The sequence below is a fragment of the Pongo pygmaeus genome, chromosome X, assembly GCF_028885625.2.
Source record: "Pongo pygmaeus isolate AG05252 chromosome X, NHGRI_mPonPyg2-v2.0_pri, whole genome shotgun sequence".
In the NCBI taxonomy this organism is placed as follows: Eukaryota; Metazoa; Chordata; class Mammalia; order Primates; family Hominidae; genus Pongo; species Pongo pygmaeus.
Window position 1 is genome coordinate 114,393,498 of NC_072396.2, and position 27,248 is coordinate 114,420,745.

General features: G+C 36.4%; 1 protein-coding gene across 2 annotated transcripts in view; it reads right to left on the reverse strand.

The window, feature by feature from the left end:
• Nucleotides 1-793: 793 nt before the first annotated feature.
• AMMECR1 (AMMECR nuclear protein 1) overlaps nucleotides 794-27,248 on the reverse strand; it is a 129,097-nt gene continuing 102,642 nt past the window's right edge. For both annotated transcript variants that reach the window (XM_063660283.1, XM_054473154.2), the window contains 4 exons: nucleotides 23,047-23,161; nucleotides 9,043-9,133; nucleotides 7,552-7,648; nucleotides 794-5,231 (listed from right to left, as the gene is read on the reverse strand). In XM_063660283.1, the coding sequence (XP_063516353.1) occupies nucleotides 5,117-5,231; nucleotides 7,552-7,648; nucleotides 9,043-9,133; nucleotides 23,047-23,161 (418 nt within the window). In that variant the 3' untranslated portion in view covers nucleotides 794-5,116. The remainder of the gene's footprint in view (nucleotides 5,232-7,551; nucleotides 7,649-9,042; nucleotides 9,134-23,046; nucleotides 23,162-27,248) is intronic.

Genomic DNA, 27,248 nt, shown 5'->3' on the forward strand with positions numbered 1-27,248 from the left:
TCCTTGGTAGCCTTTCCATAGAGAAAGGGATAAGGCAACAGTAGGCAGAGGCAGCACCCCAAGAGATTCCTTTCTTGACATAGGCTCTTATCTGGCCCTTGAAAGTCAGTAGCACCAGTTGCCCTACCCTACACTCCAGGTGTTTTCCCCAAGCCCAAGTTGGGGGTACCAATCTGGAACTGGAAAAAAAAGCTGGTAATAAGTGTAAGCGTGCGGTATGCCTAGTGTGTGTATGAGTACGTACAAGCTCTGGGTGACCACATCTTGAGCATTTTCAGACTCTGTCCTGTACTCAGAAAATGGGCAAGCCTTGATGGTAGGAGAAGGGGTCCCCATATCAGATGATTTAACTGAATAGCACTGCTACTGCCCCTCACCAGCTCACAAAGAGGAAATGCCCAATAACCACTGACTGATTTGGAGCGGACCTAAGCACAGCTAAGCTCCCGCCAGAATTCAAGTCTGATGTTTGCCTGAGTTCTGTGGCAAAGGATCTGAAGGATCCTTAAAGGATCAATGTGGCCAGGTTAGGGTGTCCAAATAAAGGCTAATCTATATCAGCAAGCCAGGATTCAGAGATAGACAAAAGGATGACATTGGCAAATCATATGGCAGGGAGGGGCTACAAGCAGGTAAGGTTTCCCAAGTGCTAGTTTGGCAATAAATCAGTATCTGTTCCTAACTATATTCCTTCAGAGCCTTCAACTGTTAACCTTTTAGTAAGAAGTACCGACGAGACCAAGATCCTATGATGAGAGAGGTTAAACTTAAAAAAGAAACACAAAATGATAACTCGGTTTTAACATTTTATTGGGTAAATGATTTTAAAGGTAATAACAATAGTGTCAAAACTACTACAATATCTTTCCAAAGCCATACCTTACAGACCCACATAAACCTTCTCATATTTTTTCTTTTTGCTCATATTTAATATTTTAAAGCCATACATGTCATATAAAATGCCCATTTCCAATAGTTTCTTCAAACTATTAAGCAATTAAATGTGGAAGGAAGGAGGGCCTAGTTATACTGGAAGGGGTTTCAGGTAATCTGTGATGTCTTACGGTAATCAAAAAACAGGTTACTAAGAAAGAAGGAAAAGAGGAGCTACTCCAGGTAGCTTTTTGCTCATTACAAGTCTCACCATTGTATCACCAAGAACTCATTATGCTGGTGACAGATTCAAAGTAATTTTGGGGAACATATAAAACACTAAAATAACTTAGAAACTAGATCCAAATATTTCAAAAGTAATCAACTTTGATATACAAAAGTAGTCAGAGGTGGTTACAAAAGTTTGTTTGCTCAGTGCGTCTATGTACCAGCGCAGTTACTGGGTAGAGCAAAATAAAAGGTTCATTTTCTTCTGAAATAGCAATAAAAAACAAGGAAAACATATCTTTGTATATAAAGGATCAATGCTGGTCTTAAGAATAATGTCATCAGAAACCCTTAAATCGAGAGGCACACAACGGGTTTCCACTTTTAAAAAATAAAAGGAAAGTCACCAGTTTATTTAAATGGAGGAGGTGCTCACACCCCTCAAATAAACTTAATTCATTTTAACATCACTAGCAAAAATCACTTAGAAACTGTACAAAAATAAAAAAGTTAACACATTTAATCCTGCAAGGTTTTTGTAAGGACTGGAAGGCAGGCTTTTGAAGCAGCATTTGGGCATGGCTGGGGGCTTCTTTGGTTTGATCTAACACACATAAGAGATGGAACCTATTCCAGATGACAGTTTCAAATTTCCTGCACATTTGAAGACAAGATAAGAGGCCAGTATACAAACTTCCGGTGTGCTGGGCACTGGGACTGTATGTGCTGGACTGAAAATCTTACAACTGCTTTAAGCTTTAAGGGTGAGGGGAAGCAAGCCTTGCACTTCCTCCATCAATTTCACTGACCTCTCGTGTTAGGGGAGACTACAGAGGGTAGTAGCACATTCTCGTGCAGTCAGAAGGCCACTTGAGGGGTGGGGGACAATTTGTTCTTTTAGAATCTGGTACCTGGCTGACCTTGTTTAAGAACAAGAAAACCCTTCCAGAAATGGAAGCCTTTTGCTACATACCAAAGCAAAGTACGTACTATTTCCAAGAGGAAAAATACCCAGTTGCATCTGAAAACGGAAAACTTAAATGGAACGAATTAACATTTAAAAGGGGCTATGTAAACTTTGTGCTACTCAAATGAAGTTCAAGTATTACTTCTGAGCTGTTTAAAGATCACTGAACTCATACAATATTCTGATGATGAGAGTGCAATTCACATTTGTGTTTCTGAACAAATAAATCACAACTGGCTAGAACACAACCTGTGCAATTAGAATCTTCATCTGAGTTAAAGACATGCTACATATTTCAACATGTTCAAAGTTAATTCATACCACGTAATTAACAGCTTTGTATATATGACAAAGGTGAAAGGGTCTAGCATTTGTTTGAAGCACACCATTACAGTTTGTATAACACCCTTTACACTACAAAGTCTTTTAGTCAAAAGCTACTTAGAGACAAAAATGCACTTTGCATTACTTGAATACAAAAGGAGACAAAACTATCCTTTTCCCCCAAGCCATGTTGGGAAATATTGCTGACCTCGTCCTTTGAAGCCTGCAGGATGGTTATTTCTTCAGTTTAACATTATTACACTGCTAAGAAAATCTGTATAACATCTGCATATATCAAGGATTTTAAAAAATCTGATATGATTTTAGAGTCCGCATGACCAGTCACGTGACCTGCTCAAGATTGATTAGCACCGTTAAATACATAAACACACATATATGTATGTATGTATGTGTAAGTATATGTACACACACACATCTATGTATGTAATAAATCTTTGCTAAAAAAACTTCTAACCATAAGCTCACCCAGGACGAGGAGCCTGTTGAACTGATGAGATGATGGATAAGATGGATTTCACGATAATATTGGTCTATTTTGTCTCTCTTCAGTTTGCTTGTTTTATTTACCTTTTTTTCCTTTTTTTTGTTGTTTTTTTTGGTTGTTTCGTTTTTTTGTTTTTTTTTGCAGCAGACAATATCATTCAGCTTGTGCTCAGTTTCCCTATAAGGGTAAGAAAAGTTTCCATCAGGTAGCCACTTGTTTTTATACTGAAAGACTAATCTGCTCCAAAATGCTCCCAAGTAGAAATGACAGGACTCAAAATCCCTTTCTAAAGCCCAACAGCTAACTTTTTCTGACTAATCTCTAGCTTCATTGAAACTGGCTACCAAGATTGCATTTCAGGCTAACAATTGGCTTCTTAGTTAAGGCATCACAACTGAAAATGGTTATTTCAACAATGGATGCTGTGGATGAAGGAATACCAACAAACTTCTAAGAACTCTCATCAAAAACTAAAGCAGTTTTCTTTGCACCAGTGGCAAGCTGAAGGAATTTAGCCCATTATCTCACAAACTAGGAAAGGATTTTTGAATTCTGAACTAGCAGTCTGTCACCTGTCACAGTAACTATATGTATAAGCTGTATCATTTTGATATTCAGTGACTTTTTTGTAGTTTTAGAATATATATTCTGCAGCATACTTTAATTCATCACTTGATATGTTGGCTTCCTATTTGAAAAAATTATATATATTTTTCCAAAGACACACAGACACACACACACATAACCATAAAATGAAGGTCATCTTCCTCCAGAATAATCTCATTTTTCCTGGGGATATATGTATGGACCTCCTCTCGACATCAGTACGTTATCTTTGTATGCATCATGGGAAGACTATCTTTGCAGATGAGCTGGGCTCTAACTATAGCATATCTGAATGCCAACTCCATTTTCACAGGTGTGACATAACATCTTATCAATGTAGTAAATGTGTTTCTATCAAAAGTATGTAGTGCAGAAAGAGATTCAAGCTATTTTATAGTATCTCTAAAACTCTAGTATTGTCCCCATGACAAACATATCTGAAATCATGGCAAATATGAACTTTTGTTTCACTAAATTATCTTTACCATATCTTTAGATGGTAGCTAAAATGGACTCTAGCCAATCATGACTTATTGAAACCTAGAGCTAACAAATTTTAAATTAATATAAAATAGACAAATGTCTCTTTTTGGTTATTTGCTCAAAATAATTTTTTTCAGCTTAAAAAAATACTTAAGAGTAAGGAATTTGTCTAATCTTCTGTTTCACATATAGAAACAATAAAATTTTACAAGAATATTTTTCTAAATTGCCTTTTTTCTAACCCCTCTTAATTCCACTTAATTATATTCTTCTCAAAGGCACTAAATTCTGTATCTGCTCTCTTCCTAATATTTGCTGCTCATAAAAATGTTTCCTGTAGCCTTTTTGAAAGGTAGTTTGTACCTTCTCAAAACAGTGTTTTAGTTTGCAAATTGGTTCTATAAAGTGGTGAGGCAGTCTCTTCTATGATAACCAGCACAATAGGGATAAATGATTTCTCTCTCTCTGTGACAAGCCCTATCACGGACCTTTGAATGCTCACTACTAGAACTAAAGTTCATATATTTTCACCATGGGAAAAACATATACTTAAGGAGTAAAGACCCAACTATTAGGCTGTCATAGCAAAGTGAATTTCAGACAAAAATCAAGAGTAATATACAAATACCTGAATTTGATATGAATTAATCCCAAACTCAGGTATCAAAAAACAACTATCTTACTGAGGAAAACTAAAGAGAAACCTAAGTAAAATCCCTAAAAACTGCACACTTTCTTCCATCCACAGTCAAAGGAAGGGAGGCGGGGAAGGAAGAAGGAAAACAGGAAGCAAAACAGGAAGAAAGGCAAGGAGGACAGAAAAACAGAAACCTGACTGAGACAGCAAAGCAAAATTCTACATAATATTATAAGGAAAAAGAACCCCAAAATTATATGTGCTGCAAAAAAAAAAATCAATGATCTAAAATAATAAAACAGGATCTTAACAAATGCCATTTTTCTACCCGTTACCATGATGATCTTAGTTGACGATGTCGAAGCTTCACCATGGCAACGGAAACTATCATCATAAAATGGTACAGTAAAAGAGATAGCTAGACCAAGAAGGTGTAGGGTCTCCTGGGAAGAGGTCTGCAGAGAGGCCCAGTGACTGGTTGTGCGGCTCAGTGTCAGGAATAATGGTTGTATGGCGGAAGGGGATGCCCAATGCCATTTTGGAAATGATGATGCTGGCGATGAGCAAGGTATTCAGCATAGCTCAGGGTCATCTTTTCACTACGATACCTGAAAGAAAGTCAGGGAAGAGAAAAGTTAACATTGAGAAATAGGTGACATGCCATTGTCAGTGCTAGGAAGGACCTTAAAGATAATTTTATAGATCAGGAAACGGGGTCCCAGAGAGAAGCAGTGACTGCCCAAGGTCACAGAGACAGTAAGTAGCAAAGCTGAGATCAGAACTTGGAAATCAAAAGTCTGAGTCCAGTGCTCTTTGCACTCTACTACTCCTTGTTTAAATTGTTCTTCTAAAAATTTTATTCTCCCTTCAGCCCCAGTTTTCTAACAGGAGTATGCATCTCATTCAATTCAGTTGATTATTTTTCTTCAGAAATCTTCCACCTCTCTCTCTTTTACTGTTCCTTTCTCTGTCCACACATCTACTTAGGTCTTACCATTAAGTAACAACAACAAAAACAACTTTTCTTAATTCTGGTATCCTGAACTCTTACTTTTCCCCATGTCTGGCTTTCTTTTCATTGCCACATTTCTCAAATAGTTGTGTGTATTTTCTGCGTTCAATCCCCATCCCACACTACTACTCAGCTCAGTGCTCCTTGGCTTCTGCTACCACCCTTCCATGGAAATAGCCGTCAGAAGGCTTCCCCTGACTCAGCTTGATCTTTCCATTTGCTCATCACGCCCTTAAGCTCTCTGGTGCTAAGGATTCTATACCTCCACATGCCCCTGGTTCTCCCCTGCCTCTCAGATTGCTCCTTGTCTCTGAATGCTCCTATCCCTGCCTTGTAGAATTTTGTTATGTTTCTGTATTCAGTTATTTTGACTCTATACTGTCCCCCCACAGTGAACCCTATCCTTAAATTTTCAATCATATCTAGCCATGAGCTCATACATTTTCATTGACCTACTAGATATTTCTATATAGATATCCTAAGAAGCACCTCAAATCCAAAATCGATGCATAAACTTAACACGCTCCTCTTGTGGTCCCTACTTTGATTAAAGGGATTACCTTGGTCCCTTTTATCTAGATTAACGCCTTGACTTTCTTCTTTATTTCTAAATGATGACCCAGTCCTTTCATTTCTTCCACATTATTTTCGTATCGATCCCAACCTTTCTTCCCATCTCACTGCCACAGCTCTAGTTAAGGCCCCTGTTGCACCTCTTTTGGACTGCTGCCACAGATTCTTAGATAATACCAACGCTTCCTGGCTCATTTTCCTGTTTCCAATTCCATTCTTATACCTCCCCAAGCACATCAGATTAAAATCCTTCGATAGCTACCAATTGCCTATAGAACCAGGTCCAAACTAATTACTCTGGAACTCAGGACCCTCAATGGTCTACCCAACCTACCTTCTGGGCCATATATTCCTCTAATGATCAGCTTCTCTATTACACTAAAAGACCAGCCCAATCAGACTATTTCATATTCTCAGAACTTGCTTTGTACTTCACCACCCTTGACTCACAAGGTCTTCCGTAAGGGAATCCCTTTTCTCCTGTCAAAAAAAAATCCCTTTTTACCTGTCAAATATTCTACCCATTCTTCAAACCCAGCCCCCAACTGACCTCTTTGAAACTATCTGTTATAACCCTCCCACCCTCTTAGAATTCCTCTTTCCCTACTTTATGGGAATGGATCTCATATTATCCATCATATTCTGCCTTAGATTAATAATTTTGTCCATGCCCCTTCTATTCTCCTCCACTGTGAACTCAGGGAGAGCAGAGATGGAGGTATTTCCGAATTTGTAACTCCTCAGAGCTGAGAATAGGCCATTTTTAGACTATAAGCATTCAATGTAGTTTTATGGAATTGAAATAAATGGAACCAGCAGCCCATTTTCCTAAAATGTACGGTATTTTCCTTTTTAAATAAGCATCCCTGTTTTTTCATGCTGAAATTTATTTAGCATTTGAGTTTAGCTCAATTGTGTTTTTCAGCAAGCTAACAAGTTTTCTTGGTAGACTTCTATCACTGCCAAAATTCTGAGATTAAATTCGAATTTGAGGACTGTTTATCAGAATCCTGGGGTTCTGCTAAGTAATGTCAAAAGCTAGCCAATTGCTAATTCAAGTACTTTCTCCAATAAAGTAGTCTAAAGTCCCCAAGGGCTTGCTTGTACAAAAGCCAGAGTAATCACACAGAGCTAAAGATGGGAAAGATAGGCTCATACATCACACAGGCTTTACTACCAAGCAGAGTTCCATTGTATCCACCCTCAGTATGACCCTGCCATTCATTTCCATTCTGTTTCAGAAAAGAGAAGTGTAGTTAGAGAGACCAAAGAAAATCAAAGGGTTATAGGCATACACATCAAAATGTACAGGTTAGCCTTATGCTAGAAAATGTCTTCTGTACCTGGTCAGTTTTATGGTTTTCCTGAATTCATTAGTAATCGGAGCTTTGTATCCTCCTTTCCTCAATAAGGAGTCTATGGTCTGTATATGGTCCCATCCTGTAGAGAGTTGACCAGATAAAATATCAGTCAAGCACATGTAACAAACACCTTTCATTAAATACAAAATGACTTTGTAGAGGTCAGCTATCACTGTCACCAAATGCCATCAAACCTTTTGGTCCTAAAAACAATCACACAGAAAAGCTAAGATTTCATCCTTTACAAAAGCAGGGTCATCACCACACTCCTTAAATTCTAGCTATCCACAATGCCAAACAACATTGGCTCCTTTATCTTCACATTCGAAGTCAAGGGGTCTAAGGGACTGGCAGAAATTGCTCAGTCATGACTGTAACAAACCATATCTGTTGTACTTTCCTCTAACAGTGACATCTTTAAAAGGGAGTGAAAAGCCTATATGCCATTTTGCCAACTCAATATTTAGGACTCCCACACCACCTCACAGTAATTGTTGTTCCTTATGGTATCTTCTGTAATTCTGTAATCATTCAAGTTTGTGTGCAGTATTCAAGGGTATTTTTATTAGTTCTGGCATGGATGGTATACTAGTATCTGAGGCCCTCTATCTTTTATGTATGCTTTACAAAGTTAATGATACTAAGAGATTAAGACATTTTCTAAAGCAACCCAAATAAATCTTCAAGTAACTGCCTTGAAGACTTTCTGATCTGGGGATTTAATGGCATTAATTTTGCTATTATGTATCTCACATTTATAAGACAAACATGAGAAAACCAAATTACAAATGCTTTCTGAGAAGAAAAGCTCCCCAAGATAAAAGATTCATTTCAACCAACACGAAACCAGAATTTAGTAGTTGCTAAGAAAGGATAAAATACTACAGACTGAAAAGTTACTTTGTGTTACAATGTTGGTTCATACAGGTCTATGCTCTATGTGTGAAATAGGAAAATTCTGATTAGGAAGTGTAGACCAAGCATATAAAACACTAACACTTCATGTTTTTGCAATGCTCTGATCTTAATGGGAAACCTACAATCTTAGTATCAGCAGGATGAGTAATGGCAACCACCTAAGAATGAAACATTTGATACTTAAAATGACAAAGAACTATGTGGCTGATTGTCAAACAAAAGGCTTGTTTATGCCACAATGGAATATGGGAAAAATGCATTTCAAATCGGTAGCAAATTGTTGCCTAAAATGAAAACCAACTAATATAAATTCTGCTTTTTAAAAAATATACATTTATGGGTTTATGCCATCAAACTTCAGTGCAGGAATTCAACTTCTGTGAGTACTTCACCAACTTGATACAGACATTGCAGTGGCAGTGATGGAAGAGTCACTTCTTATGATTTGACACTGTTCAATTATTAGACATAACTGCAAGGTCAGACATCGCATTTCAGTTTGTGTATTTGTTTAAATTCTTCACCAGATCATATGAAATAAAGTACAACAATGACCTTGCTCCTTTGCAACCTCCGGTAGGTAGGTGGCGGTGCGTTTTGATCCTTTTTCATTGATGAATTCTATTCTAATGCCATGTACACCCACCTGAAAGAAATTGGCAGTTTTATTAGTACAGTCCTCCTCATAGAATCAGAAAGAAAAGGTTATAATTTAACTTCCAAGAGAATGCAGTTCTTCCTTTCCCTTTGTTTTTAGAAGTACGTATCAGTTTTCTCTTTCCAAAGCTTTGACTTTGGATTTGAAGGCCATTATGATGGCCATGGAGAGGGAAAATATTGATTTGCATGTGCCCAACATGCACTAGGCTATGATACTGTGTTTTGAAAACTGGAACAACTATTCTGAAGCTGTGTGTAGAATAAGACGGTTGATGGCAAAAACACTGCCCCCACTCCCAAATTGTAGCTCATGCCAATAAAGAACTAGAGACAAAGGTGACTGACTTCAAAGAGATAGCAAACAACCATCCTGTTTTGCAGGTACACTCACCACTTCTGATTAAGTTCCAAAATTTTTGGTGCTGATCCCCTCCCAAACTGTCTACTCCCTTTAAAACATTAAATTATACGTAGGCAAGCAAACACAGTCAGGTAAGATTGAAAAATAATAATGAAAACAACCAGATCCTACATCATCACCCAGTGTAGATAGCATTTCTTTAAAAATGCATTATGACTTAGAGTGGGGTAGTAGCAGACCTTCACTGTCCATCTACACCATTGTCTTCACACAGCTCTACTAAATGTAAGAATAAAGATTTCAAATAACTTCACTGTAGTGCATTATTGCAGTCTCTTTATATACTAGCCCAGAGACCACTGTAACTTTTTAATGTAAAACAAGCTTGTGGTGATGCCCTTAAAAAGGTAGTCTTCTAAGTAACTGTGAGCAATTGCTTGCTAATGTTTTTTAAAACAATGTGCTTTTCCTTTGATTAGCATATGATTGAAAGAAATCTGTCCTTTCCCCTCATATCTCACATAGAATAGTACACAGAGCTAAAGATCAAAATTAAAAGTTCTTAACTTCTTTGTGAACATTGATAATAAAAACGAAATTTCAAAAGCATAACGACCCCATTCTGTTCTCTTGGATCTGTGGTTGCCTCAGATCAATGGTTCCCAAGTGGAGGGTCAGGTTGTGCAAGGTACTGGAATGGAGATGTAAGACCAGGTAAACATTATTACCCAAGATGGAGGCTTCCTTTCAGAGCAGGTGGGTAAAGTCATAAACCTTTATACTTTTCATGTGTATGGATGTGAAGGTCCAGAAGAGGAAAGGGGGTCAATGAAAACTTCTTTTGCTTCTTCTGTCCCCAGTCTCAAATTTTCCAATTTTTTGAGGAATAAAAAGTCCTCTGGGAAAATCCATTTCATTCTTTCCCCAGGTCTTCACACATCTATCCATTAGAGCCTGTCAGATCTTCTGAGGAATTTATGGTTTTTTATTTTTATTAAAGCATATCTCTGGCTATTTCTTCTATCTATTTAATATCAGTACTCTTATGAATCTCTTTCTACTAAAAATGCGACCAGGGTAGCTGTTGAAAAACTAACACAATACTTGCCTCCCATACTGTGTGGGAAATAACTATGTATATAGCTGAGAAGAAATATGAGCGCTTAGCTATCAGGCATTTCCAAGATAAAGGACATCTACTAATCTCTCCAGTGCCTGATGAGACAATGAAAAATTTGCAACATTTTCTGTATACTGACTTCCTGATCAGTAGCTTTGAATTTTTTTTTCCTTTGTCAATATCAGATTCCTCATAATTTGTTTTTAAAAAAATATACAGCATAAGTAATTTATACTCCATCATCCACTGAAGTGAATTTTGAATCTTCAACTCTATTTATCAAAAATCTGTTATGTTAAAATTGAAAAGAATTTTGGTGTTTATTAAGGTGTCCAGTCAAAATTGTGATGGGAAGAATGTCTCCCTATCTGTGAGATGAGAGTGTCAGACAAAATTAATGATATTTAACTGGCAAGGGGTGGGGAGCGGGGCTGCAAAGTTTATCAGAATTTCAGGAGGTTTCATGCTTCAACAAATATATTCTGGAAAAAGAACAGCTCCCCAGGTAATTTTTATTCTAATTGAACTAGATAACCTCTAATAAGCATTCTAGTTCTGACAAACTGTGGCTATATACTAAGATTTTTAAAAGTGATTTAGGCAAGTGAGGGTAATTTAGACACTTAAGTCCTTTCTTTATAGGAGTATATCCTGTGTTCTTGAACAAAAATGTCAGATTTTTAATGTCTAGTAATTTAATAATTAAAAGAAGTTAAGACTAATTGTATGGTATGTGAATGGTATCGCAATAAAGCTGTGTGTGTATGGATACAAAGGACATATTGGCCAAAACAAAAATTACTCACGAATAAGACTGCTTTATTTACTCTGCATTTTGAGAAAGTCCTACCATCAAATTTGATAAGAAAAATCCCCAAATTCTCCAATTTTGATTTAGTACCACATTTGCAACTTTTAATTGTTTTCTGGGTTCCTATGACTCTGAACAATTGAAAGCCCCTGTAAATTGAACTGTAAGTATAGTGGTTTTAAAGTGAATTCTTTTTATGAACTTTTTTTCATAGGTCAAAAATACTCTCCACAAAGCTACAAAGCCCAAACCAGAGTGACTCATTTTTTTCAGCTAGTAGAATTAGGAGAATGGTAATAATGTTCTTAACAAAATCAAAGCATAGTAGCTTTCTTTCTGTTACCTCTTGAGCAATAGCATTTTCTTTACTCCTAGAACCACAAGCCACTAAATAGTCATACTGAACAATCAAAACAGGAGAAGGAGAACATGGCCTGCTGTGGAGAATGACCAATTCTGGCCAACCTGTGGAAATCACTGGCTTTGCAATGAAATGAGCACCAAAACTAATTCCATATTGTTTCAGGGAGGCAACTGTCACAGCTACAACTCCAAAATGCAACCCTCATGCACAATAATTGAATCTTCCCTTATACATATTGGAGAATCCTTTGGTCCAGCAACATCCCAAGAGACAAAGGCTATAGTTGCAATTATAAACTAGATAAAAGATCAGCGAACCAGGGAACGGGGATTCCCCGAAGCAGATCTTTAAAACACTACCACAGTAACTTTCTAAGTATGGATAAGGGGGCAGCATGTGGGAATACTATGTCACTAAACATACCCCTAACTAATCCTGCCACTGTTTGAAGTACAGCCAGGTGGGTACAAACTGGAAACTTGCAAATCTAGCCTTATGGGTCTGCAGGTCATTTTCAAAATTACTAGATGGTCTATGAAAAAAATGCTTTCAAGGTCCATCAATTGCGATAATATTCTTTTAATCAAGACTACTTTTGCTAAGCAAAGCTAAAAATCAACCCCACTGGTAGTAAATTAAATGTAGGACTTATAGATAAGAGGATATGGAATTAAGCAGAGCTGTATCTGTGTGTGCTGACAGAACATTAAGACCAGTTCAACGGATTCATATTTCATGCTAAAAAGAAAGCCATATTTATTCTGAACCATTCCATAGCAAGTGATTTTTATTAATGCTATTATACAATCTTTTGTTTTTAACATTGTTCAGAATGATTAAATATCAAGATTAATGTTAAGACTCTAAAATATATCTTGAATATTCTGGGGTTGATTATCCAGTTTAGGGATTATGCATCCCCAGCTCCACCTGGCCTCAGCCCCATCCTCTTTCGTCTCTTGTCCATTTCTCTATTTTTTCACTCCTCTATCAGACAGCACGTGGTCACAGAAAGAAGAGGTACACACAAATTAATCAATTTTGCTACACAGTAAAAGGTTTGGTAGGAGAAGACATTATAAATAATGGCTAAAATTAAGCTTTGAGACTGTCTGCAGATTTCATTTATCCTTATTATCTAGTCCCGTGTTAGAAATGTGGCTTCATTTAAAACTATTATCCTCTAATGCAGTGACCCTCAACACAAGAGCATTTTTTAAAAGTATCTTCTCCCATATTATATTCCTTGTAATTGCACAGTCAAAGCTTAATAATATACCCTAGTCTGTCTAATAAGGCAAGTGTTAGCCTTGTGATCCACAAGCAGCGCTACAAAAGGGTCTCACTTTTACTTGTGAGCCTTGTCAGCAAGCCAACAATCTGAATATGCTAAAACATGAAAAAGAGTCATCTGGCTAAAAGCATAAATGAGTACAAAATGTGCTCTGGCTAAGTTGAGTAGCCTCCATGTAAACTTCTGACAGTTTGGGTCCACAATGATCTCCACAGTCCTGACCCTCGAAGCTAAATCTTCCCAATTATATCCTGGCCAACAGAACCACTCTACTACCTTGGGTGGCATCCTGTTTTAGCAAATACCATGGTCAGTCCCATTCTTCCCCATTTTCAGAACCAAATGCTGGGTTTCCCTGTAATAATATGGCCATGGCTTACTCTACTCATTTTCAGTGAGTTCATCTGAATAGCATAAGAAATATCAGGAGGTCAAAGAATCGAAAGTTGTTTGACATGTCTTTTTGGACGAAATCATTTGGCAAAATATGCTTTGCAATTAACAAAGCATCCAGTTACTGGACATTCACATAAGACTGACCTGCCACGCTCAATATGCCAGTCCAATTGAAGTGAATGAAAGGACACTGTTCCTAATGAGAGGAGTTCAGGATGTTTGGCACACCCTCTAACCTTTAGAGGCTGGTATCACAGAAGAAATGCATGCTCTCTCACAAAACAACCCTAGGTACCACAGCCAGAAACAAACACTGTATTGGACAGTCCATGGGTCTGACCCAGAGTCTGGTGTTTCTTACATTCTTAGGAGGAAAAAAATATGTGCTATATCTCCTAACAGCACAAAACCCACAGGGCAGCATGGTCCACTCTTGAACTTATTGCCCCACAGTTCCTTCTGCCCTACTCCAGGTTAGCCTTTTGAAAACAGAAGCTCTTCCTTTTCCTAGTGAAAGCAAATTCAACATAAAAGAGAAAAATACTTCAAACTTAGGCCTACTCCAAGTTTATTCTCTTGGATAATTCTTTGAGCTAGAAAAGTTAAGAATTTAATCATAGAAGATGGTAAGGATTTGTACAGATCCTAATGAACCACTTTCCCCAAATCTGATACTACCAAAAAAAAATTTAGATGACATATTATCTCGATCTGCCCATCAAATCCTCACAGTTGTGACTCTGCATCACTTCATCCTGCCCACCAATTTGAAAAGCAATTCTGGAGTTCTGAAGGTACATATCTATCTAACATGATCCCTTCATAATCTGGCCAAATTGTAAATTTTTATAACAGTGTTGCTGCAATTCAGCTTTTGTTTTTGCTCAGTATTACTTACTCTTGTAAACCTTAGAAACTGTAAACATGCATCTTTTTTTCTGGTTTATAAAAGGAGTACGTATGTCTTACAAAAAAATTCCCTTTAGAGCCAGGCAGAGTGGCTCGAGCCTGTAGTCCCAGCTACTTGGGAGGCTGAGGCAGGAGGATCACTTGAAGCCAGGAGTCTGAGACCAGCCTGGACAACAGAGCAAGACTCTGTCTCTAAAAAACAAACAAATGAACAAACAAACAAACAAATAAAGCATCCTTTTAGGAAAGCATAAAGGAGAAAATAAAGATGGCCTGTAATCCTAGTACCATCCGACTAGAGATAACTCTTATCTTAGTGACGTAAAAAATATTTTTCTCCTGAACCGAGATACCACCACAGACTATGTTTTAGGCTGTTTTTATACATTATCTGACCAGTTCCTATACCTGTCTATATTTTCGAATATCCTTTGAGATGTGTTTAGACGCAGAATACCAGAAACATGAATCAAAAAGGATAATTGATTGCAAAGTCATCACCTGAGCATGACTAACCTTTTAACATACTCTACTATAAAACCTCTGCTTCATCATCTGTCTCAGCTGAAGTTTTTCTTTTTTTCTCAGTTGTTACTTTGTGAAAAAGGTCCCCTTGACCAAAATACATATGTGTTGCTCTTCTTTAAAATCCCTGCAGATTAGTCACCTTTGGCTTAGATATTAGTTCAGTCTCCATGAACCAATTCTTGGCTTTTACAGAGCTTACCAAAGGACTAATTAGGGCCAATTTTGATTTATGTAGGAGACTTAGACTACTTGTCTATCAGGAACACAAGCCTGCCAATTTATTTCACAAAAGCCACTGAACAACAATCTGATAACATTTATTTTAATAGCTGACACACAGCTCTAAAATACCTGAACTCTCTAACAGTCACCATGAAATTTTAGTAAAATTTTAAATAAAGTATGGCTAATGAAGAGGTGCTTTGAAAAACTCTGAAGTCAAACATGTTTATATATCTTTTGCAATGAAGGAAATTGATCTTACTGTAAGATTTTGCAGAGAACAAGTGACAGCTCAGAGTGCAATTAAGGGGGAAAAAACCCCAATTCTCTGTAATGATTAATTATAATGAGCATCCCATAAAAACTTAACATCCTAAAGCTTCCCAAGAAATGTTCAGGCAGCACAGGTGACCTTTAAATAAAAAGCGTGCTTTCTATCAAAGTTAGAAAAATGCATTGCTTCCATTTCTTAAAAAAGGGAATAAGGGAGTGAATTTACAGACAAGAAAACTAAAATTATAAAATTTTCTCAAAACCTAGAGATGTGACTTAGTTTACTTTCCAAAGGCTAGTGGGGACAGGGCGGGCAGCGGGGAAGAAATCACCTCTTAGCAAACATGCCTAATATGAAATAATGCTGTTTGCCTAATAAGAAATTAAGAAAAATAAAATTGTATTCATTAGAACTGTACATTGAGTATCTGACTCAATACAGTTTAACTTAGTCCACAAAAGAAATTTGTTCCTAAAAAGTTACATGTGGGTTGAGTTTACATAAATGAATTAATCTTAAAGTCAAGAGGAAAACAATAAAATTCTATAGTGAGTTCTTCTACAAAGCAAAATACGTATTCATAAAGTGAATAATCGCTCCCTAATGTATTTGCCTAATTTAGACTTAAATATATAATGTTGACTTAAAACAGGATGATACAGTAATTAAATGGAGACATTAATGGCTTAGAGCATTTTTCTTCCTAAAGGGAATTCTTTTTGTGAACAGGAAATCTAGAAGGTACAACTTAAAAACTGGACTGTTTTTCACATTTGTTGCCTACATTTAACTTGGCAATGGCCACTTTGAAAGTTAGGGACCTCTTCTTAAGACTTCTAAATGGCTAGTGGTGATTCATTCTCTGGACGATGAAACAGAAGCCATCTTTTAAAAAGGAGTATGTCACAGAATCACATTCTGTCAGAGTCCAAAGAGATCTTAGGTATCACTTAGTCCAACTTCTTCAGGTTCCTGAAGAAACTGAGGCCCAGAAAGGTCACAGAGCTGGGCAGTGGCAGTCAGGAACAGAACCCAGGTCTCCTTATTCCCAAAATTCAGCATTCTTTTAATTAAATGCTGGGGACACACACACAGGCAAACCATACATGAAATAATAGGCTATAACAAAAGTACTAGGGAAGGGGCAGGGAGTTTACGGAATTCCGGGGAAGCAGCAGGCTAACTCCCTCCAACCAATAAACATGCTGCGAGTAAAGCTGGAGACAACTTGAGGCAGCCTGAGAAGGGACTAATCAGCAGCCCATTTTGCTAAGGGAACAAACAGCTAATGGAAATTTGTATGCATTAAATCACCTTCTAAGAAGTTACTTTACTTTGTACAGCTTGCTTCCCCACTAGGCTTCTTATACATTGACTTGTTGATGCACAGCAAACTCTTTCTAGATGGCCAGGAAGCCTGAAGCCTTCCTTTCCCAGTGCGCCACAGCACTTTAAAAAAAAAAAAACATTTAAAGTAGAGCATCAAGAAAGGACTAATCTTAATGATAGTGACATCTTATTAAAAAACTCAACGTCCCTGGGAAAATATGTACTGTGAAAAGCATTTTCCTGGATATATGAAGCTCATATTTTTTAAGTTAGAAGAGAGAAAAAACATGGTGTATATCATAGTTGGGAAAAACTAACCAAGAGGGGAAACAGAACATATACAACTAGAAGTCATTTCGCTGGGTGACTTCATGAGTCATGCTTACCATCTGTGTATGAATGGGAACTCTGTTTTCAGTGGCACATTAAGAGGAGCTAAAAAATGTAAACCTTTAAGGAGGGAGTGAGGGTGAAAGAACATTAACTTCTAAAATATGTGGGAGATAATGATGGTAGCCAATTTATTCATCTCATCTGTTTACTCTCACGAAGATTGTTACAAAAGCACCCTATTATTAACTGCAACTGAACACGTCAGAATTGAGCTGTGATCACTCAAGAGGTGTGCTTTGGAGGTTGCTTTTAAAGTGAAACACAGCTTTCTGAGTACCAGGAGTCCAACGAGGCTCAAGTACAATGACAGATGCTTTGGTACTTTAGGGACAGAGTGAGATCAGGGGCCTGAGGTATAGCTTTATAGTCCAGGGACAGATTTTTGGCATCATACAAGAACTGTGCTGGCCAGCCCCACCCAGCATGGGTTGATTCCATGTATGTATTGTGTGCTCCAATGGAACAGTCTGTCTTGGGACCACAGTGTATTGCCCAGGTGACAGCTGTATAGACCAAGTGAGATACCAGTGATCCAGGTAGGCAGATATAGGAGAAAGTGACTACTGGTTGGTGAAAATGTCATTAATCTTTTGAAATCTGATCTAAGGAGTTACTTTAGAATACAGAGAATATTTTTACTTCATGCCTTCAAGTGATCTTGTCTCTAAAGCACAGAAGTAAAAGACGCTTGATTACAATTTAGAAAATATTTTGACTTCTGTCAGCAAATTGCTACATTAGCTTCCACAAAATCACTGGTAACATACTTGTTATATGAATTCTTCTACAAACAAAAAGTTTATTCATTTATATCTTCCTGAAAATGAGCAGCTATGAGGTGACACACACAGAATCACCCCTCAAGTCAAGCTCTAGTCCATTGTAATGTCTGGTTTTATATCCTTTGAGATTTTTAAAAAGGAAACATGGCTCTCAAACAGTTTATCTCTACCAGTTCCAGGCTATGTCATTTTGGCAGGCTCTAACATGCTGCATGAGTTTTTCTTTCTTTACAAAGCACCATGTCTGTCAATCACCCTGTCATTCAGAATTAAGAGAATGATGTCAACTGAAGAACACAGAACAATGGTGATGAGTTTCTGTGTTCAAACACAAGGCATATCATGTCAGATTTATCTAGGGGAGCAATTTTCCTCATTTAACAACCATTTTAGCCTTGCAGGTAGACATTCCAATTTATCAGCTAATGAAATTTTTCCCCAAATTATTCACTCTTCATCCTTCTCATACCTACTAGGGCAATAAGTACATCATGATGTGGGCAATGATCAGTTATTCTTGGAAGGGTGGGGCCACTGCTCTAATTTGTCCTTACTGCCTTTTGTGGATGGCTGTTATTTTTAATGACTGCCCAGATTCCTTCAGAGGCTACCCATAAACATTTATTTTAAATGTTATAATTACTATTCTGAGGAAACAGAACATATGGAAGCATTATTGATTAGTCTGTCAATTCAATATTGACTTGAAATTAATTACATCCATTTGTAAAACCATTTGTCAAACATCCCTCACATTATCAAAGAGAAGCACTCTAGCTCCTAAAACAAGGTCTAAAGTAAGTCCTACTTTCCTACTAACTCCCATTATAAAATTAGAGACATGTTATCAAAAGAAAGTTCCCAAATAGACCAAGTTAAAAACCTTGCGTGAAAAAGACAGTAAGATGGTAGCCAGACGCGTGGCAATTCATTTGTTTCCTGATCATCTGAAAACTAGGTGGCTATTACCACTGGTTGTGGTCACGTTCCTCATCCTCATGACCACAGGGATGTCTGTCTTGGTAGCGAAGATATCTACCTCTATGCTTTGGGACTTCTAGACTTTGCCCTCTTCCTGCTTTGATCTGGGCATTTTCATCCCTTTAATTAGGAATTCCACTGCAGTAACACCCTTAACCAGTGGGGGTCAATTCTCAAACTGTACTTCCACCAGAAAAGTGCTATGTTAGAAGCTTCTGTTTGTATAAAACATGCTCATTATCTATCTTCAACTTTAACATTCTGTATTAAAATTCTGTAATAATCTTGTTTTCCCCTGTGGCATAAATATATACAGGACTTCACATTTCAGGTTAAAATTGCATACTTATGGTGAATAGGATATTTTTTCTTGGAAGAAAAGTTGTACCTATTAGTGTGAAAATTCTCGTGAAGCATATACTTTCATAATATAGACTGACTTCTCAAAAAGGAAATTCAAAATATAATTTACTTACATACAAAGATAAACCATAAAGACTTCCCCACAATCTTTTAAATAGTGATTGTATATTCAATATGATCTGTTATGTAACCAAATATGCAGATTTATTGATACAAAGACAGATAAAGAATGGAAAAAAAATTTTAAAAAGTCTTAGTATAATATATAAAAGATAATGGAAAGAAATATTCCAAAATGTTAACAGTAGTTATTCTCAGAATGGTGTATAAATGACTCACATTTCTCTCATTATACGTTTTTAATTTAAAAAATTTTCTTCTTTGATAAATTAAAATTGCTATTATGAACAGAATATATGTATAAAGTTTATTTTCCATTTTTATTGTAAAATACACATAAAATTTGCCATTTTAACAATTTTAAAGTGTACAATTCAGTGGTATTAAATACATTCACAATGTTGTACAACCACCACCACTATCTGGTTCCAGAACTTTCTCACCACTCCAAATGGCAACCCTGTACCATTAAGTAGTCACTTCCCATTTACCCCTCCCCCTAGCCCCTAGCAACTATTAATCTGCCTTCTATCTCTATGGATTTGCTCATTCTGGATATCTCACATAAATGGAATCATACGGAATGTGGCATATTCTATTTATCCATTCATCTGCTGATAAATATTTGGGATGTTTCCACCTTCTGGCTATTGTGAACAGCGCTGTTATGAACATTCATGTACAAGTTTTTGTTTCAACACTTCAATTCTTTTGGGTATATACCTAGAAGTGAAATTGTGTCAATGTATAATTTTTTAATGCCTTTAATTCTATTTTGGCATTCTGTGTTTAGTAATGCTTTTTCAGAATCATTAAGGATAACCCTTAGAATATCATGCCCACAATACTATTACTCCATTTTCAATCACTCAGTAAGGTACATATTTTTTTAAGACCAAATCACATTCTTGTACTTAAAAATATAATTTCCACCCTTACTCTGTACACAAATTTCTCTTCTGCCAAATACCTGAAACAATGATGAACTAACTGAAAAGGATGGGCTTTTCCTCTTAGCATAGCCATTCTAACAGTAACTAATTCATTTTCAAATACTTGTATATTAAAAGTAAAAAAAAAAAAAAAAAATGTGGGCCAGGCACGGTGGCTCACGCCTGTAATCCCAGCACTTTGGGAGGCCGAGGTGGGTGGATCACGAGGTCAGGAGATTGAGACCATCCTGGATAACACGGTGAAACCCCATCTCTACTGAAAATACAAAAAATTAGCCAGTCATGGTGGCGGGCGCCTGTAGTCCCAGCTACTCAGGAGGCTGAGGCAGGAGAATGGCGTGAACCCAGGAGGCGGAGCTTGCAGTGTACCGAGATCACGCCACTGCACTCCAGCCTGGGCGACTGAGCAAGACTCTGTCTCAAAAAAAAAAAAAAAAAAAAAAAAAAAAAAAAAAAAGTGTATTTTTTGCTTCAATTGGGAACTAATACTTAATAGAAATTAATATTTAAGCCCCCTAAAATATATTAAGTACACAATACCAAGTAGGAACAATATAGAATCTTCTGGAAATTCAGGCTGGCAGATGGTGACCAAAGAGGATAAATATGCCTTGAAAGAGTATATAATAGAGTACACAGTACTACTTCTTAAGGGCTCTACATCCCACTCTCCTAACAAACAGAAAGCTGATGTATCTTTTGGACATAATAGTCCAATAATATCAAGGTTAATTTTAGCGGTAGACAGTGCTTTAACTGGGCTAAAGATGATGATGATGTACTCGGTGCTTAACCATGCCTATGTAACAGCTGTTGGATTCTTCCCTTTTTCCTTCCCCCAAAACACATGCACACACATTTATGTAATACTAGTATGTTCATGTTTGTGACACACACACATGCACACACACAGAAACACACATGCCAGAACTGTACTTCCAACTCAGTAGCTGCAAGAGTAGAAGTGTTCTTGTAGCTTGGTCATCCCCCTTGGATCTCAGGCTTTTCCCATATAATCACTCTCACCCCCACTACTACATACACAACACCCTGCAATCCAGAAAGCAAAAGTAAATCTGGCTGCGGAAGAGGAAACAGCAGCCTTAAAACAGTAAAAGAACCACCCAGACTATAATATATGTTAATAAATAGGGAACATGATTTGGGGCTGTTTAAAAATAAAGTACTAAGGAATATTTCCATAATACTTGTAGACTTCTCTTTAAGAAAAATCAAGTAAGAACAACAAACTTATAGAAAATAATAAATTAGAAATTTCAAGTTTACAAAAGGTTTTCTACATTCCAACTTTGGTAGGAACAACAGTATACATTTATTTTATTTCTTCCTTTGCAAAAGTCCTAAGATGTGTTCATATTCTGATAATGCTCCAGAAAATCTTATCACAAAACCCAGAGGGGACTCTTGCATTGTACTCTCTGTAGAAAAGTTTTTTTTTCATCCCACCCCCGAAAACTTTTTAAATAGCTCTGGTATAACAACAATAATTTATATGATAGAGATTTTTTTTCAAATGAAGAACCTTATAAATGTCTTATTCTGTATATTGGAAAACCGAATTGCAGTGGAGTAAGTAAATTGTTCGAAGTCTCACAAGGAATCAGGGCAAAGCCAAAATTAAATTCAAGTCTAATAAACTGTGAAGACAGTGATCTGTCCCCAAGGCAGAATAGTCCAGTTACTATGGGGGATGGTCCTTCTAAAACAGCAGAAGAATTAAAATCTGTCATAAGGATACAATAATGCCATTTATGAGTTATGTGTGAGAGAGAATGTTATGTTTATCACTGAGTTCCCATTGTTTCATTCTCATAGCACTTATTTCTTCATACTTTCTATACACATTTACTCGCCACTAAATTATGAGATGCTTCATGGTGGGAACCAAATCTTACCAGTTTTATACATGGAGCACATTGCCTGGAATACAACAGGCATTCAGTAATATGGGCATGCTTGTGTGTAAAATTTCATAGACCCAATAGACCTACACTCAACATCTCCTCCCAGCCACCAAAGCAAATCATGGTGAGAACCTCTGAACTTCACTAACAATGTTAGCCAACCCCACGTACTAAAAAAGAATAAAAATATGATCAATATAAGCTACTCTAACAATAGCAATGCACAGAGATACCCTAGAAATAACCTTAGTATTATTTGTTAGAGTGTTTAAGTGTATAAACTAAGGTAGCCAAGAATGAATTCACATTATTTAACTCTAGTTAATCAATACCTTGTTATTATCACAAGCTGATTCCCCCAAATGGTGTATTATCCTAACTATTTCTTCCTGTTTCTGAGATGTATCCTCTGACCAACTAATTACTTAGTGGCGGTTATACCAGAGTGCACCAGAATGAAAATAAGAGGAGAAATAAATTCCAGTCAGTCCTTCTTATTACTTATTAACAGCTTTTATGAGGTGCTTTGGTGAGGTAGTAGGAGAAAAATGAAAACCAAATTCAGTTTGGGGATTATAACAACACGTGGCACTTTGTCCTTTAAAAAACTCATTTACTTATATCTCGTTCAGTTGTGAGGTTTATTCATCCATGTTACTCTCGACCTCCATTACAATAGAGAATGGGCTGAAAGAGTTATTTTCTGGGCCTAATTTTTAACATCTCCTCAAGAGTTACCTTCATTTTTCTTTAAAAATTTTTCTATAATCTTACCTCCCAGTCCAAATAATCACAGACATCTTCAAAGTTAGTGAGCAGAGACACTGAGCAGAAAAGCCGTGGCAGCTCATCCCTTGTCATTGGGGGAAAACGGCTATCTTTAAGGGCACTGTTAAAAAAACAAAGCAAATATTAAAGCAATCACTGGATATGAAAGTTCCCAATTTCAAATGCAAACAATTGTTTGAAAAAGGTAAGAGTTTCAAAAAGAATCAGTAAGCTGTCAAAGGTACCAACAAGCTTCAAATGTATTCAAATTCCCCAAAGATTTTAGAAGTCACCTTTTTTTCATTTAATAGATTGTGTTTGCTAGCCAATCTTGTGACCACTTCAATTGTAAAGAGTGAATTATCAATTACATTTCCTGTACAGCCATTTCCTGATGTCTTTCCCTGCTACTTGTAGAATCTAAGAATGTTTTATTTTGCTTTTGAGAAGAATAAAAACTAGACTAGTGGAAACTTGTAGGAAGATTTCTGGATCTAGTGCTGGTGGCAGTGAAAATAAATTATATATTTATGTGTGTGTGTATATGTGTATGTGTTTGTATACATATATATGTATACAAACACACACACATATACACAATATTGTTTTAAAAAAGATTATACTAGGAAGGCCAGTCACCATAGAACAGCACTCAAAGAATTCAAAGGAAGATCGAAATTTCATTTTCTTCAATTAAAAAAAAACAAAGAAAATGGAAATAATCATGCAAATTATAGACTAAAAATACTCATAAGAATTTCAGGCCCCCTATAAAGGATAATTTAACATATGACTCAAAAATTGTGAAACTACAGGAAACAGGGCTAATCTAGGAAATAAAAGTATGATTAGGAGACCATTAATCACGTCAATGAATTTCTGAGTACATCAACTCTGATTGGATCCTGTAATCAAGTGTAGTGTATCATAGTGCCAAACTCTAGAAAACCCCACTGTAAAATGTGGAGAAACCATAATTCTTCCTGCAACGGAATAGAAAATACACACACACACACACACACACACACACACACAGTGTGTGTTCCTTGTACTTTTAAAAGAAACCACTTCCTGATCAAGAAAAACAAACATACCTCTGATTGCCTACTATATTAATGGCACTACTGGTATTCATAACATCCATCTTCAAATGTCCTAGATAGTAGCCAGGCTTAGAAATATTTCCATGGATTAATCCTCAGAGGTTACAAACTCAGACTCTACAAACTGCTTGGGTCATAACATAGTTCCATAGACTTGGAAAGAATTTAATTCCTTTTTCAGTGACTTTCTCACTGATGAATTTTCTTTTTTTCATTTTCCCATCCCTTTGTTTGCATTTTGAAGCTCATCCACTGCGTTTTTATATTTCCACCACATTTTGGTGCTCATTTTATCCTGCTATACAAAGGAAAATGCTTATAGGAAGATATATAGATGTTATATATGTATAAAAGTATATATGTTTTTCCCATTCAAGAAGCCAAGATTAACCAAGAAAATCAGGAAATCTGTGATAATTCATACTCTGAGAACAGCATTTCACTATTTTATAATTTAATGACGTAAATTTCCTATGGTTTGGCTTCTTTTATTTTCCTACTGACAAATAAAAGTTTTAAAAAATACTTCCAAGTTCTCATTCAAAGCCAAGATAAAGACGTGTGTGTGTAACCACTCGCACCCCCCAACGCCACACAGGAAAGAAGTTCTAAAACACAGACCAGAAGAATTATATGCATAAAAAACAAAAGGCCAATCACATTTTCAGTTTTACTGTTAAAAGAAGAAAAAGAGAGTAAAAGACACATTATTCATTAGAATAATATAAAATATAATTTTAGGGGGTTATGGATTTTTTTACTGTGGTAAAATATACATAACATAAAATTACTATTTTAGCCATTGTTAAGTATATAGTTCTGTAAAATTAAATACATTTGTAGGGTATCTATCACTATCTTCCATCTCCAGAACTTTTTCATCTTTCCAAACTGAAACTCTGTACCCATTAAACACTAACTCCCCATTCCCCCCGCCCCTAGTCCTGGCATAAAATGTAATTTAAATATACTTTTATAATTTCAAATAGTTATAGTAATACAGTCACTAATGTTTTTAATCCATAACACTTTTATTGAGATATAATTCACATACCACAAAATTCACCCTTTTAAAGTACATAATTCAATGGCTTTTAGTATATTCACAGTTGTGCAACCATCACCATTACGCAATATTAGAACATTTTCATCATCCTTAAAAGAAACCACGTACCCAATAGCAGTCACTGCATATTGGCACCACTCCCAGCTCCTGGAAACCATTAATCTACTTTGTTTCTATGGATTTGCCTATTCTGGACACTCTGTATAAATGAAATCATACAATATATTGCCTTTAGCGTCTGGCTTCTTTCACTTAGCATATTTTTGAGATTTCATCCATGTTGTAGCATGTATCAGTACTTCATTCTTTTCATTGCCTAATGATATTTCATTGTATGGATACACCAAATTTTGTTACCTATTCATGGGTTGATGGACATTTGGGCTGTTCCCACTTTTTGGCTATTTTAAGTAATGCTGCTAGGGAATTGATGTATGAGTTTTAATGTGGATGTATGTTTTCATTTCTCTTGGGTAGATAGCTAGGAGTGGAACTGCTGGATCATAAAGGTAATTCTACCTTTAACTTTTTGAGGAACCAACGAACTATTTCTCACAATGGCTGCATGATTCTACTTTCCCAGCAGCAATGTATGAGTTCCAGTTTCTCCACATCCACACCAATATTTGTTGTTTGACCTTTTGAATATAGTGCTAGACCTCCTTTAATGAAGCACATTTTGTACCTAGCTCTAGCTTTTTCATTTTAAAAATACACATGCTGAAGTCACTATACAGTTAATTTCTCAATACTTTTGAGGCAAGTTATCATTTTGTTCATTTCCTAGCAGACCAATAAAAGATAAGTTTTAGCTCAATGCAATTCAAACTATTTGAAATCAATGTAATTTTCAAATACCTAAAACATAAGTGAGGATCAGGCTACAATGCTTTTCTCATGACATGGAGCCTTGTTGTTCACTCATTCTAGGCTTAAAAAAAAAGAAAAATGTTTAGAACAAGGAGTTAGTAGGAAAATGCTAGAACAATGAATAGGATAAAATGACAATGGTGCCTCACCATGTCAAGATTCAAACATACTGATTTCAAAGCTCTGAAATGGTAAAGGTTGTTAGTCATGATAGGAATAGTCTGATTTTAGAGACATTTAAACAAGACTTTTGATTCTTGCATTTTTTAGCCAGCTCTAAGTAATTTTTCATTAAATTCATGAACACAGAAAAATTACAAAGGTAGGAAGTCCTCAATGTCTCTAAATGTAAATTTCTAGGGAAATGAACTAGCAATGAAAGCCTAGAAGGATTTAAGGGATTACAAAAAGATGAAAATACAGCTGGAGACTGACCTCAGAGCTGCCAGGCTGGTGTGGATAGCTGATAAACAACAAGAGTCAGCTTTCCTCAACCAAGCTTTCCTTAACCAAGCTCTCTTTAGAATACGCATTGTTGAAATTGTGCTTTTAGAGAGAATACTGTAATCTGGAGTTGGGCAGTTACTTACTCAAGGTGACTCAGCTAAGTTAATGACAAGGGTAGGGATACAACCGAGATTTTCTGACTCAAGTCCAAAGTTCTTTCTAGTATTTATACTTTAGTTGTCACCTTTGCATGGATTTGTTTTCAAATTTTAAAATTAAATGCTTGCCTTACTTGGCAATTCTGATCTCATACCTGTGGTACCTCTACCTAAAGATGATAAATAATCATTCAGTAGCACTCATTAGTAGCCAAAGGGTAAACAGAGCTAGACTTCCTGTCTACTGGAAATCTGCAGGAGTAAAACAAATTTTAAAATATTAATACTGTCCATAGAAAGCATTTTATACCAAAGTAGTATCTGCCAATTTAAATTCTAGGCAGTCTAAGGAACTGACAAGGGGGTCCTGTAAGTAAATTCATATGAATTTCTCTTTGTTAGAATAGGAAATCATTTTCTAATGTTTAAATATTGCTAGAAAAACAAAACAAAATACTTACATATAAAACCAGTCAGCTGCTCCATCACCCATACGATGGATGGGTAAGCTTTAAACAATTACAGTTTAGTTCACATATCAAATTCAAATATATTCAATTCAAA